The sequence below is a fragment of the Pelophylax lessonae genome (assembly GCF_965119305.1).
Source record: "Pelophylax lessonae genome assembly, chromosome: 3".
NCBI lineage: Eukaryota > Metazoa > Chordata > Amphibia > Anura > Ranidae > Pelophylax > Pelophylax lessonae.
In genome coordinates, this window is record NC_138770.1 from 228,749,749 (window position 1) to 228,765,582 (window position 15,834).

The window sequence follows — 15,834 nt, forward strand, 5'->3', positions numbered from 1 at the left end:
AGCATCCAGCACCCCAGCTGGCATAATAACATCACCGATGTAGCTTCGCCCTGGGCGTTATGTCCAAATGGATGTCATCAGATGTGAAATCATAGCAGCGAATCATTTGAATTTTACTTGTTTTGTTTTTCACCCTGTAATATTTACCAATATAGAACTAAAGACCAGTAGCATCTTAACCACCATGCCTCTAAAAAGATATCCATGTTTGGATCACTTTTCAGAGATCTTAAACAGGCAGTGGCATGGTGATGTGATGCTACCTCACCGCCTGTTTTAACCCCATAATTACCACACTAATGCTCCACAATTACATGCATTGAATTTCGTTGTGGGGCATTTGCAGTTCTTTCCCATTTGCTTAAATAGGTTGGTTTGGAGGGCTTACTACCTACCTACTCAATGTGACAGAAGTGATAGTTTTCTATATAGGCACGAAGCAAAGCATTATGACCACAGTAGCTAAACATCCCCATCTGCTGCCTTTATAGCTTATAAGGAGGGAGATTGAAGGGCAGTAAAAAAGCAGCTCAACCACACATTTTTAACACCCCCTCCACCCACAACCGCAAGTCCAAACGACAAGCAACAGCTACTATTCTTAATATAAAAAAAACATTTATAACACAATGTTTTAATGCCATTTTTTTTCTTGTTAAGCTTTTCTTTTTTTTGCAACCTTCCATGTTAGCTTAAAGTTTGTTTTTTGTGTGCAGTTTGACCGAGAGCACTTCAATGAAGTCTTTGTTGACTTAAAGTGGTTTGAAAGCAAAGTGGGCAATAAGTACCTCAATGAGGCTGCAGGCCAAGCTGCTGAAGAAGCTCGAAACTGTAAGAAGAAAAAGAGCAAGGTCAGTCCTGTTTGTCTTGTTATTTTTAAAAGTCTGTTTAAGTTACCCAAATGTTGGCTTATAACATGCAGTTATGTATTATGCTTAGTGAAAATTATTTCCTCATGTATCCAGGCAGAACTTTTCACGTCTAAGTTTTAGGTAAATTTCAGGGAAAGTTTAGCTGGACGGTGAAAGGATGGCTTTAAGCATTCGCCAACTCTGTAAATCTTTTGGCTATTGTCACACTGTATAGTCTTCTCTACCAGCAGCACACTTAACATGATGGCATGATTATGTACATACACATTTGTAGAATCCCCTTCTGATGCTATTTATATAAGCATATCATTGCTTTCAAAATAGTGATCTAATGGTCCTATCAATGGGCTTTGCACCCAGCGGACTCCGTTTAGCTCACCGGGGATCGATCCGCTGATCCCCACTGAGCAGGCGGGTGACAGGTCCGTCTCCGCTCTGTGTGCAGAGAACGAGCTGTCAAATCCCTGCTCTCCTCTATGGGAGACAGGATTAAAACAGACTAATAGGGTTACCATCCGTCTGGATTTCATGGACCAAATCGGATAGCAGCTGGTGTCAGCGGAAAAACTGACAGGAGGACCTGATCAGAAAGCATTTTTTTATAAGGACAATTTTTTTAATTTAAATTTTTTTTATTGTAGTTGGGGTATGTTGTGATTTAGCTATATGTTTACACAGTTTATATATGTTTATACATATGCTTTCACATGTGTAGCTAATTTTCTGCACTTAGATCACCATTTTGAAAAAGATGATAGTGCTGTACTAATTCTATATTTATATTGTTGTGAGTGAGGTGAAAACACTTGTTGAGTACTGGCAGCAATCATTTTACAGTATATACTTTACAGTGCCTTGCAAAAGTATTCAACCCCCATTGGCATTTTTCGTGTTTTGTTGCCTCACAACCTGGAATTACATGGATTGTTTGAATATTTGCATCATTTAATTTACACAACATGCCCACAGCTTTTGAAGATGTTTTTTTTTTTTTATTGTGAAACAAACAACAAATAGGACAAAATAACAGAAAAAGTCAATGTGCATAACTATTCATCCCCCTAAATAACAGAAAAAGTCAATGTGCATAACTATTCACCCCCCTAAAGTCAATACTTTGTAGAGCCACCTTTTGCGGCAATCACAGCTCCAAGTCTCTTTGGATAAGTCTCTATGAGCTTGCCACATATTACCACTGGGAGTTTTGCCCATTCCTCCTTGCAAAACTGCTCCAGCTCCTTCAAGTTGGAGGGTTTGCGCTTGTGAACAGCAATCTTTTAAGTCTGACCACAGATTTTCTTTTCGATTGAGGTCTGGGCTTTGACTACGCCATTCCAACATATTTACATGTTTTCCCCTTAAACCACTCAAGTGTTGCTTCAGCAGTGTGTTTTGGGGTCATTGTCCTGCTGGAAGGTGAACCTCCGTCCTAGCCTCAAATCACGCACAGAGTGGTACAGGTGTTGCTCAAGAATATCCCTGTATTTAGCACCATCCATCTTTCCCTCAACCTTAAACAGTTTCCCAGTCCCGGCTGCTGAAAAACATTCCCACAGCACGATGCTGCCACCATCATGTTTCACTGTGGGGATGGTGTTCTTTGGGTGATGTGATGTGTTGGGTTTGTGCCAGACATAGCGTTTCCTTTGATGGCCGAAAAGTTCAATTTTAGTCTCCTCAGACCAGAGCACCTTCCTCCATACATTTTGGGAATCTCCCACATGCGTTATCGCAAACTCAAAACGTGCCATTTTGTTTTTTGCTGAAAGTAATGGCTTTCTTCTGGCCGCTCTGCCATAAAGCCCAACTCGATGGAGCGTACGGCTTATTATCGTCCTATGTACAGATATTCCAGTCTCTGCTTTGGGAACTCTGCAGCTCCTCCAGGGTTACCTTAGGTCTCTGTGCTGCCTCTCTTATTAATGCCCTCCTTGCCCGGTACGTGAGTTTTGGTGGGCGGCCGTCTCTTGGCAGGTTTGCTGTTGTGCCATGTTCTTTCCATTTTGGTTCTGATATATTTTATGGTGCTCCTGGGGATCATCAAAGATTTGGATATTTTTTTAATAACCTAACCCTGATTTGTACTTCTCAACAACATTGTCCCTTACGTGTTTGGAGAGTTCCTTGGTCTTCATGGCAGTTTGGTTAGTGGTGCCTCTTGCTTAGGTGTTGCAGCCTCTGGGGCCTTTTAAAAAAGGTGTGTGTATATGTAATGACAGATCATGTGACACTTAGATTGCACACAGGTGGGCATCATTTCACTAATTGTGACTTCTGAAGGTAATTGGTTGCACCAGAGCTTTTTATGGGCTTCATAACAAAGGGGGTGAATACATACGCTTAGCCAATTTTCTGTTTTCTATTTCTAAAAAATTAGTTTTATGTATACTTTTTTCTCATTTCGCTTCACCAACTTAGACTATTGTGTTCTGATCCATGACATAAAATTCTGATTAACAAAACATTGAACTTAAAGCTGTAATGTAACAAAATAGGTAAAAAGTCAAGGGGGTGAATACTTTTGCAAGGCATTGTATTTGATCTATACTTAATTACGCTGATTAAAATATACAATTTTTATTTATGTAGGCAGATGACTTTCTTGTTTAATTAGTACCCTGAAAAAAACATGAAAATGCTAAACCAGCTAGTACATATTTTTTTCTTCCAGATTGGGTGTAACCGGAGCTGAAACAGCTTTCTTAAAGTTGTTGTAAACCTCAGATATAAAAATATGAACAAAGCAGATCCTTCTATAGTGTGTACTTGTCTCAGTAAGGAGCACTAAGGCTGCATTCACATCTGAGCGATACGAAACGCGGGCGGAATCGACGCGATTCTGCCTGCAATTCCAAATTTCAGCAAATTGAAGAACACTTGTGTGATACCATTACTTCTTAATGGCTCTCCAACTTTGGCACGATTTTGGCGCTGCAATCACATCAAATCCCAATGCTGTCACTCAAAGGAGTCTCCTGCTTCTTTTTGAGTGACCTGCGGCGCGGCGTGTTGCGATTTGCCACAATTGCAGTGCAATTTATTGCAACAAAATCACGCCCCAATTAGGGTGCCATTAAGAAGTAATAGCATCGCACAAGCGTCCCGCAATTTTACTGCAATTTGCGATCGCAGGCAGAATAATGGCGATTCCGCTCAGGAGTGAATGGAGCCTTAGCGTGTCATTCCTGTCTGCTGCTTTGTTCCAGTGCTATCAGCATGAATCCCTTCTGACAATTTTTCCTGACACCAAGAGAAAAAAGTAAAAGGGGAGGGATCCCTAGCCAATTTACAGCTCTGTTCCTGTGTTCTGTCTGATGGGAAAAGTCCCTTCCCTCCAATCAGCTCTCAGAGTTTTCAAGAGTGTAATTTCAGCTCTCCGTCCCTTTTTTTCTGAATGCTTAGGCAAGCTTTATAAATTCTGTACTTTAAACAGCTATAGAGAACAAAAGACTGCAGATAAACAGGTGCAACTTATACAATATGTTTTTATCTCTGTGTATCACCTGATGCTAGTCACTTCCCTGGGCACATGTTAGGGTTTATAACCACTTTAAGAGAAAATTAGATTAGGGAACGAACGATCCATGGACTTGTAGCAAGTTTAGCCCCAAGCCTATTTTTGACAATTTTTGTTTACAAGTTAAAATCAGTATTTTTTGCTAGAAAACTACTTAAAACCCCCAAACATTATATATATTTTTTTAGCAAAGACTCTGGAGAATAAAATGGTGGTCATTGCACTATTTTTTGTCACGCCGTATTTGCGCAGCGGTCTTTCAAACGCCATTTTTTTGGAAAAATTACGATAAATCACATTTCACTGCATTTAAACATAACTAAACAGTAAAGTTAGCCCATTTTTTTGTACATTGGGAAAAATGATGTCACGCCAAGTAAATAGATACTCAACATGTTACGGTTTAAAATTGGGCACACCCGCGGAATGGCGACAAACTACGGGCAATAAAAATCTCCATAGGCGATGCATTAAAAATTTTTAGCGGTTACCAGTTTAGAGTTAGAGTGTAGCTCTTTTTTTTAAATTATTGCCCGCAATCGCGGCGATACCTCACATGTGTGGTTTGAACGGCAATTTCATTTTCGGCACGACTTCCATATACGTTTTCTTTCGTGCGCAAGCTAATGGCGACAGGGGGGGGGGGGCGGCTACATTTTTTTTTTTTTCCTATTTATTTTATTTATTTATTTTTAATTTTAACACAGGTTTAAAAAGAAATCTGATCACATTTATTGCTGTCACAAGCAATGCAAACATCCCTTGTGACAGCAATATGCAGTGACAGGTACTCTTTATGGAGGGATCGGGGGTCTAAAAGACCCTAGACCCCTCCACTACACTTCCATGTATTCAAAACGCCGAAAACAGCATTTTTGAATACATTCATTTTTTGAAACTGCAGCCTTTAGCAGCCGAGTAACCCGGACGTGACGTCATGGACGCCGCCTCCTGGTTACGTCATCGGAGACCCGATCAAAGCCGATTTCTCGGGTCTCCCGGTGGGACGGGAGACCCGGGCAGAGCCGCGGGAGGGGGATGTCCCCTCCCGCTCGCCGGGGAAACGATCGAGCGGCTGCCGAGCCGCATCAGTCGTTACAGCCAGAAAGTCGACCGCCGGCTCTAAAAAACTGTACCGGGATGATGCCTCTAGCTAGAGGCATCATCCTGGTATAACCACGCAAAATCAGCTGACGTAGGCCTACGTCGCTGGTCGTAAAGTGGTTAAAGTAATATTAAAGTCTTGTTTTTTTTCGTTTAAAAATAACAAACATCTTATACTACTTATACTTGATCCTTCTTTTCTGGGGTCCTGGCCCCTCCCTCCTGCCTAGTGCCCTCACAGCGAGCAGATTGCTTTAGGGGCACCCGAACCGAGCCGCTGCTCTATGTGTCCATTCAGACATGGAGCTGTGGCTCGGCCCATCCCTCTCTCTCTCCTCATTGGCTCACTGACATGTTTTCTGGGCACCTCGCTGCTGTCTCCGCCAATGAGGAGAAAGTGTCCTGGACAGCCAAGACTCTTGTGCAACATCGCTGGATCGAGATGGGTCTCGGGTAAGTATTATGAGGGTGCTGAGGGGGCTGCTGCACACAGAAGGTTTTTTTTATCTCAATGCATAAATGCATTAAGATAAAAAAACCTTCTGAATGACAACCACTTTAAGATATGTAAATCATAATTGCTGTGCCTTGAAATATAATAAACAGCATGTTATGCCACCTGTGCTAAAGAGGTGAATGGAATTTACTGCCTAATAGCATTGCTATATAAAAATAAACAAGATTATGTTAAAGTACCCTTTATTGTAGTTGGGTATTCATTTCTATTTTTTACTTCAAGTCTACTTACATGAAATCCTTTACATCACTTACATGAAAGCAGGTAAGTATGACATGTTTGTTATTTTTAAATAAAAAAAAATGGGAATAGTCCTGGGTTAGTGGGAGTAAACATTGCATCTTTGGTATCGGTGGGAATAATAGTTCCCTATCATTGGTGTTAGTGGGAGGAATAGTGGCCATCATTGGAATCAATGGGAGGAATAGTCTCCCATCATTAATATCAGTGGGAGGTATAGTGCCCCTTTATTGGTGTCAGTAGGAGGAATAGTGCTCCATCATTGGTATCAGTGGGAGGAATAGTGCCCCATTGTTGTTATCAGTGGGAGTGATAGCTTCCCATTGTTGGTGTCAGTGAGAGGAATAGTGCCCCATCCTTGGTGCCAATGGGAGAAATAGTGCCCCGCTGTTTTGATGTCAGTAGCAGGAATTATGCCCAACAACAATGGATGTCAGTGGGAGAAAAAGTGGTCCATGGGCTGGAAAAAGGTGAACAAGAGGGCAAAAAGGGCTTCATCTGGCCCCGGGTCGCAGTATGTAGACCACTGCCCTAGAACAATTCTCTTAGAGATGGCTGGACTTGAATAAGACCAAGCTGATGAAGTCTGCGCCAAAGGTGTCAGTGGGAACACCTTCCACCTTATCCCCCACCTCATACAGGACCGGTATAATGGAATTATGAGCCACTGCTAGACCAGCTTATCTATAAGAAATGGAGGATTTTGATCAGCTGTAACAGTGATGAAGAGATGTTTAGGACTGGGACACTTTTTTGTTTGTACATGCAGTCTGCTTATGGGTACAAATCCTTGGGAAGGTGGTAAGCAGCAAACATCTGTGTTGATGGCAATTTTACGAGTAGCCTAGCAGGACTTTGTCAATATTAGCAGTTGCTAGCGTGGTTTTGTCTTACCTGAAATTGAGTATCCCTAATGCTAATAATAGTCTGGCTTTAATTTACAGCTATTGGATGGCAGATGGCTGTGGTTTTGCAGTTCTGAATCAGATCACGTAGCATGATCGATGTACAAGCTTCCCATTAGAGACTGTAATCTTTATAAAGTGCATAGTATCTAGTAACAAACAGGGAACAAGTGTGCTGTAGTTAATAGGTTCAATAGCACTTTTGCTTGCAAGACACTGCCGTTAGGCCCTGTTCACACCTGAGTGTTTTTCAGCTCCTAAAACGCTCATCTCTGAAGTCTCAAATGCCCAACAAGCAAAATCCCATTCATTTCAATGGCCCCTGTTCACATCTGAGAGTTTTGTCACCTGAAGCAAAATGCCTAAAGCTCAAAAAAGTACATGAGCTTCTTTTTTGGCAGATTACCATCATTTTTTTAGATATCAATGCTTCCCTCCAAACGCCTGAAAAAAAGCCAGAAAAAAAAATGCCTGAAAAAACGCCCGAAAATGATATGCTCATGTGTGAATGGAGCCTAAAGGCACTATTCACACTTGTCTGAACAGTAACACAAGCAAAATCGTGAATGTTCCTGTTGCACACAAAAATGTGCATCTTTTTTTTTTTGCAGGCAGGCATGCATTGATTCTTAAAGTGGCGGTAAAGGTAGAGGGTTTTTTTTGTTTGCCTAAATGTCCCTCCTTATATTTACCTGAGCCTGATCTCCATCCAGTGCTGTGCCCAAGAGCACCTTCTCTCTCCCCTCTCTCTCCCTTATTAAAGCAGAGAGGCAACAGTGGTAGCCATTGGTTTCTGCTTCTGTCAATCAAATCCTGTGATGAGGGAGTGAGAGGCAGGGCTGAGCCACACTGTCTATGTCAGTGGATGCAGGCAGCATAGTTCCAGATTGAGCCCACTGGTGTGCCTGCTTCCTATGGTGGCATACCAAGAAGAGGAGCAGCCAGGAGCACTTGCAGCAGACCCAATAAGAGGAGGATCAGGGCTGTTCTGTGCAAAACCATTACACTGAGCAGGTAAGTATAACATGTTTGTTGTTTTGTTTTGTTTTTAAATGGTCTTACAATTGGGTTTGATTCTATATTTAATGGTGCTCCAACACACCATGCTAAAGTGTGTGAGAAAATCCACACCAAAATGCATTGTAAAGTAAACACAAAACATAGTGCTCGCATCTATAGTGTGCAATTGTCACTCATAGGGCAGCTGTTTGAAATAAATAGGCCACTGTAAACATGCCATACCTAAACACAAAAAATCACTGGCACACATATGTAGGTGTGAACAGAGCCAAAAATTAAATACAAAGCTTTTAACTAATACAGTAGTTGACAATTTGCACCTGCTGTTTTTTTTTTTTTTCTTGCTAAATAGAATATTTACTGGATTGCTGCATTTGTACAACAGGCTCAAAATTACAAGGATACAGGGCTTTGGCAAGACACAAAGAATCCACTTTCACACGAAATCGGATTCTTTGTGTCTTGTTCCTTTTTGAACAGAGCACCTATTTGTTTGTTGCATTTGTGTCAATTGACTACAAAGTTCAAGGACACAGCTATGGCAGTTTATCATGGAGAGAACTGCACTATCTTCACTTTCTTTTATTGCTGAAAAGCACCTGAGCCCACAAAACTGTGTGATAGCCCATCTGTGACTGCATTCAATGGATTTTACAGGTGCTTTAGACCTTGATTTTATCTTATCCTGTGTCCTTATCGCCCATAATACAGAAACTATACAAGGCTGGTTTGTACAAACAGCCTATTCCTGGCTGAAATACCTGCAGTAGGAGGTTTTAGCGATGAATGTGCTAAAGACGACGACATCTTTTTTTTTTAATTGGATCACAACTTTTGTATATTATTGTTAATTTCTTAATCATACATTAGGGGATACAGGAATAGTGTTTAGGCACATTGGACAATACTGCTGCCCTTCGGAGATTGGATACTGACAAAACAAAAAGCTGCAAGCCCAGTATAACCCCACGCACACACTACCAGCATGCCTTGGATTTTTGCTAGTATCCTAGAAGAATGGATATCTTTTCTGTACTGTGAGAGAAACAACTCATTTTTCACTCCTTTCACGATTCCTGATAAGTTTTCTTCAGTTGCTGCAGAGCTATCAGTGCTTATTTTGTAGCTTTCTGGAATGACTGATCCTTTGCACAGCCTGGAGTCCATACTCGGAATTCAACACAAGTAAGATGCCGGGCCGGCCTGTATTGTGCCTTTGTGCATTCAACTCTCTCAGTATGTCAAGACCTTTCCAAAATGCATTCCCTATTGCATCTGGTCCTATGTCCTGATTGGCCTACTCCAAAAAAAGGTCCTTGCTCTTTCTAAGCATTTGTTCAGGGATAACCTATGAAGGAGAGATTCCAAAAGGTCCTCTCCTACAGCTTGCTGTTGTGACTATGTCCATCTGCCCGACTTGAACTGTCTGTTCCAAGGTCATATCTGCTGGTCCTGGATGTATCCTGATGGATCCTGCTATTCTTCAGCAGCTGGAGCTCATGCCTGTTGCCCTACTTTATTGTGTGGGTGGGCTATTGAATATTTTATGCCAAATATCCAGAACAGGCCTTTCTTTGGTACAAATGTGAAGGACCCTTTGGCTCAAATGTTGGTCTTGGGAGCATCAGTTAAAGAAATGCCATTTGATGGGCACACCAGTTTGTCAATCCTTGTACAGTCTAATTAAGGAAGTCACCTGCTGCGTAAGAATGCCCTAATTGCCCCAGAAAAAGAAGGCGCAACCTATCTGCTCCTGAGATTAAAAATTTCCGTTCATTTCTCTCAGATCTTCAGGTCCAAGTCACAGCCTTAAACACTGTCCTGCTTTAAGTCTTAGACTCCCATGTCCTCTATGTGTACAAGCAAGTCCTTCTTTCAGTGAGGGCCCCCACTTGTCACAGTAAGATGATGTCCGATGGTGTTCATGACCATCTAGTCTAAGAACATTTCAGACCCTGGGGTCCAGAACATTGTATCCAGGGTAATTTTGGCCCCTGCCTTCACCCTGATTCATGTTGTCAAACAGGCCAACATCTATGCAAAGTTTTGTGGATGTTCACGCTGCTGTAGGACATCTCCTGTCCTAAGAGGTCATAGCCATTGTCTGGCAAAAGGAGAGACTTTAGTAGTTTTATTCAAACCGGATTAGGTTCCCCAAAGCAAATGGGGGCATCCATCCAATACTAGATCTCCCTCTTCCTTTTAGATTGTAAGCTTCATGAGCTTGGCCCTCCTATTCCTTTTGTATTGAACTGTGTTGTAATTGTACTGTCCACCTTTATATTGTAAGCATTGCTCAAATGGTTGGCACTATATGTATCCTGTATAATCTAATAATACAAAGGTTCGGAGCTCCTACCTCCAAGTACACAAATTCTTTATGGAATTCACCAGGTCAGTCATTGCTTCCCTCCAACAGGGAGACCTTCAGGCCTCTGCGGACATCAAGAATAGCTTATTGCATGTCCCTATATTCCTGGCGCACCAAAGCTACCTGTGTTTTTCTGTGGGTCTTCACTAAGATGCTAGCTCCTGTGCTTGCTCTGCTTCACTCTTGGGGTATCTCTATAATGGGATACCTGGATAACCTTCTTCCTAGGGAACAGTCAGCTCAATGTCAACCAATGTACAACAGATTGTGTAAACCAGGCGTCTCCAAACTGTCTAAGCAAGCAGCTGGTTTACTGTCCTTCAAGCTTTAGGGGGGCCGGGCTGTGGCAATGGAGAGTAGAAAATGCCCCATCATTGGTTTTAATGGGAGGAATAGTGCCCCATTGATGGTGTCAGTAAGGGGAATGAATACAGGTGTGTAAGTGGTTCCACCTTCTCTCATCCCAGTAGAGGGAATGGTGCTCCATCACTGGTGTCCGTTGGTGGAATAGTGCCCAAAGACCAGATAAAGGCAAGCAGAGGGCCACATCTGGCCCCTAGGCCACAATTTGGAGACCATTGGTGTAGACCCTATAGAAATTCAGGTGCATGGTTTTCCTTAGCCTGTGTCCATGTTCAGACTTTGCATTCCAGAACCCATCTGATCCTTAAATTTTGCTTGAGAATCTTAGACCTGATGGCCTCCTTGGAGAAAGTTCCATATGCCCAATTTCACTCCAGATTGTTGCAAATCAACATTCCTGCAGCATGAGACATAAGCATGCAGTGTCTGTCTCGCCTCATATGCCTGACCAGTAAGACTAGGATTGACCTGGTGTAGTGGGACACAAGTTCGGAAATAATTTCTTGTAATGCACCATTAAAATAGGATTTTTGACTTGCTGTAAAATCCTATTCTTAGCCTAAATTACAGGGCATGGGTCCTCTCCTCTGTTTTTATGATTCACTCCTACTATTGACTTAAGCTTATGTGAACAGCAAGCTCTTACAATGCATTTGCAGTGCTTTCAGCAAGCTTTGTAGAAGCTTTTAAAGTACCATTCAGCTTCAGTTTGTAAATGTTGCTAGCAGGCTTTCAACACGCTAAATGAAGAGCCAAAGTCTACTAGTAGCTTGCTTAAAGTGGTAATCCGCGCTTTGATTAGGATCTGTGGTCAGAATTTACAAACTGGAGCTGAATGGTACTTTAAATGCTTCAACAAAGCTTGCTGAAAGCTCTGCAAATGCTTTGTCAAAGCTTGCTGTTCACACTGCTTTTATACAAGCTAAAGCCAGTGTGAACATGCTTAAAATAGATACGATTTTATTTCTGAGGTTCTGTATACCATTTCACTATTTTTGTATGCAAATATTTAATGAGAAGTTGCTGCTTTATGGTTAGATGTGTACCCCTAAGGTAATCACAGTCCATTTGAGCAGAGGGAGAGAAGCTTTCAGCAGCTTAAATCTGCCATGTTCACAGGCTCTGCCAAAAAGTTGTTAATGTCAGTGGAAGTGGAAAGGGCATTAAATGTATTTTTTAGAAAACGTGTATATTTATAACAATATGGTTTTTGTCTTTCCAGGTTGTCGATGACTCTCTCTGTCTAATTGCATTAGAAAACGATGGCGAAGATGATTCCAAATGTACGTAATCCTGCCCTTATTTTTTATTTTTTTTGTTAAAACTTGTGTCCTATATGCAGCATTGTTGAACTTTAATTATGTTTGTTGCCATGGTTCAGCCAATCAGATTTGTTTGTCATATCAGTAATGTATTAACTCGGACTGTTAGGTAGTATTACACTGTTCTGATTGAATACTGCCTTGCAACCAAGTGGCATTTATGACATTGTTTTTTAAAAACTGGAAACTACAAATTAAAAACTTTGAGCATGGGGGGGCGTGGCCGGCTACTGATGTGAGAGCAGCGCGGTCCCGGAGCTCTCTCCTGCTTGCCCTGATCCTTCAGTGATCCTGTGGAACCCCGAGCCGCTACTCACCTGATTCCAACGCCCGTGTACTCCTGATCCCTCGGTGCATCAGCGGAGATGGTGAAGATCGGTCCCCCTGGTCCGGAGGCGCCTGGATCCCGGCCGTCGGCCTCCCTCCTCGAGCGGTCCCAAGATGGCGCCGGCCCGCCACGGAGCTCGAGCCAGCCAGCTGCTGCTGCACGATCCTCGCAGCCATCCGCCTCTCTCTCTCACGGTGGTGGTTCGGAGCCTGACGACTCTTCTTCCCTGCATCGGCATGAGACTGTGAGTGACCTTCTTCTTTCCTCCCCCCTGGACCCCACTGCTGAGGCAGGGGTGGGGGTAGATAGGCCTGAGCCATCCCTTGCTGCCATCATGGATGCCATCCGCCACTGTCAGGCCTCTCTCGCTACTCAAATTGAGTCTGTGAGGATGGAGATGTCATTCCTGAAGCAGGATGTCCATAATCTCCGCCATAGGGTGGGCAACGCGGAACAACGCATTGGCGACCTGGAGGATGCCCACCGCCCCTTGCAGGCCTCTGTGTCTGATTTACAGAGGGGTCACACGGCCACCATTGATAAGATCACTGACATGGAGGATCGCCTCCGGCGTAATAACCTCCGCTTTCTGGGATTCCCTGAGGGGGCGGAGGGAAAGACCCCCGAATCATTTATGGAAAAGTGGCTCCTTGACACCTTTGGGAAGAATGTTTTTTCTCCGTTATTCGCCATTGAACGGGCGCACAGGGTGCCGTTGCGCCCCCTGCCACCAGGGGCGCCACCTCGTCCTCTTCTCATTAAACTTCTGCATTTCCGGGACAGGGAGGCTGTGCTACGGGCCTCCAGGGAGAAGGGCCGTGTCTCCTACAATAATAATGCTATCTCCATCTTTCCTGACTTCTCTGCAGCCACCCAAAAGCAGCGAGCCTCCTTTATGGCAGTTAAGAGGCGGCTGCGTGATCTCCAGTTACCATATAGTATGCTTTATCCTGCCCGTCTCCGGATCATCTCTCAAGGCAAGGCTCATTTTTTCCAGGATCCTCGGGAGGCCGCGCACTGGGTGGACTCCTTGGGCCGTGGCTCTCCCGGCCGCCAGGACCGGCGGTCTCCTCCTAGATGAAAGACTGTCTATCTGCTGATAGTCTGGTTGGGCTCTGGGTTCGTCCTGGTGCTCTTCATGGACCCTCTCTCGCTTGATTGATTTTTTGGGACAGATGGCTATTCCCTTTTTCTGAGGGTCGGGGTTCCTATTTTTCAGATTTTTCTGCTGGGCATTTTTGGGGTGGGGGGGCTCCCCCCTCATCTCTTTCCTTTTTATTGTTTTTTCTCGTTTGTCTACTACAGGACGAGCAGATCCACGTTTCCCTGCATTTGACTTCCTTTTGTTGTTATGGGCTACAAAGCTCTCAATTGTTGGGGTTTGAGGGCCGGGTGGGCTAGGGTGGGGGGAGGGGGTGTTTGTTACTATTGCCATCCGCAACCTGCGGGTCTTGGCGGGTTTTTTCTTTTTGGTTTGTTTGTTTGCACCATTTTGATCCACAGGGTCGGTACAGTTTTTCCTTTTTTTGTTTCTGGGGTCATGCTCTCTCCTTATGCGATACAGTTGATTTTGTTTACTATGTTCCTGTGGTCACTTTTTATGTCTTATGTGTACTCCTTTTTCTGGGCTCCTCTCAGATGCTGGTTGTGCCTTGGCCCTTCGGGGTTTGCCTGTTTTTGGGCTGACCTACGGGGCGCTAACGCTGATTGTTGGTATATTTCTATGTCTACTCTACGTATAATCTCATGGAACGTCAGGGGGCTAAATTCTAAAGTGAAACGGTCTCTGATGTTTGACTATTTAAAACGCCATAGTCCTCACGTTGTTTTGTTACAGGAGACACACCTCCAGGGGTCCAGGGTTATGGCCCTTAAGCGGGCACACGTGGCGTATGCGCTACACTCTACCTACTCTTCCTATGCCCGAGGCACGTCCATTTTAATTGCCAAATCCGCTCCAGTCACTATTAAACATTTAAAGACGGACCCCTCGGGGTGCTTTGTTATCCTTGTTATTGAATATTTAGGTAAACCTTATACCCTGGTGAATGTTTATGTCCCCCCGCCGTTTACTAAGTCATTCTTTGACCGTGTTCTGGGTTTGGTTTTGGAAATGGCGGAGGGCCCTCTTATTATGGCGGGTGACTTTAACACGGTCCTCGACAATGCTTTGGACCGCTCTGGGGCTGCCTCTTCCCAACATACCCCCCTGCACTCCTACTTAGACAAATTGGACCTCACGGACGCCTGGAGGTGGAAACATTGGGGGATTACTGAGTTTTCTTGTTATTCGAGCTCACACCACACTCTATCTAGGATTGACCTCTGTTTGCTCTCTTGGGAACTGCTGGGTCCGCTCTCGGGGATCAGGTACCTCCCGCGGGCGGTATCTGACCACTCCCCTTTGCTGGTGGACCTTGCTTTGGGGTCCCCACCTAACTATAAATTGTGGCGACTGAGCCCTCTGTGGCTGGCGGACCCCGCGGTGACTGATCAGGGGCTCACGGAATTGAATTCTTTCTGGGCGCTCAATGGACGGGAGGGGTCGGCACTGCTGACCTGGGACGCCTTCAAGGCCACTATGCGGGGCACCTTCTCGTCTGCCATAGGCCATGCTCGGAAGGCGCGTCAGACCAAGTTGGTTGACGCCGAACGGGCATTGCATACGGCTGAACGGCAATACTCTGACGACCCCTCCCCTCAGAATCACGCCGCTTGGCGGGCCAGAGCCCGTGATTTGGATCTCGTCCTTATTGAGCGCACCCAGAAAAAACTGTTATATCAGAATCAAAGAATTTTTGAACTGGGGGACAAAAACAGTCGTTTGTTGGCCTACTTAGCTAGGCCCGATTTTCAACCTTGTATCATTCCCCGGGTCACCAGCCAGGCCGGTGTCATTGTAGAACAAACTCCTGATATTCTTCATAGTTTTGTTGAATTTTATTCCTCTTTATACCGCACCCAGGCCCATTACACTATTATCGAACTTGATGATTTTCTATATGATATTGAATTGCCCGCATTGTCGGTTGACCAATCTCGCTTCTTAGATTCCCCTTTGACCACAGATGAGATTGACAAGGCCGTAGCTACGTTTGCACATAATAAGACACCTGGCTTGGATGGTTTCCCCATTGAATGGTATCTTCACTATAGGGAATTGCTGGTCCCCCATTTGTTGAAAGTGTTTACTTGTGCTCTGAAGGAGGGACGTCTGCCACCCTCCATGACGGAAGCCCTTATAGTACTCATCCCGAAGCCGCGCAAGGACCCTC

The 15,834-nt window shown here is 44.1% G+C and overlaps 1 protein-coding gene across 3 annotated transcripts in view; it reads left to right on the plus strand.

Moving 5' to 3' along the window:
* Positions 1-15,834, plus strand: part of XRN1 (5'-3' exoribonuclease 1) — a 223,576-nt gene that overhangs the window by 47,976 nt on the left and 159,766 nt on the right. For all 3 annotated transcript variants that reach the window (XM_082248988.1, XM_082248987.1, XM_082248989.1), the window contains exons 10-11: positions 717-851; positions 12,132-12,192. In XM_082248988.1, coding sequence (XP_082105114.1) covers positions 717-851; positions 12,132-12,192 — 196 coding nt within the window. The remainder of the gene's footprint in view (positions 1-716; positions 852-12,131; positions 12,193-15,834) is intronic.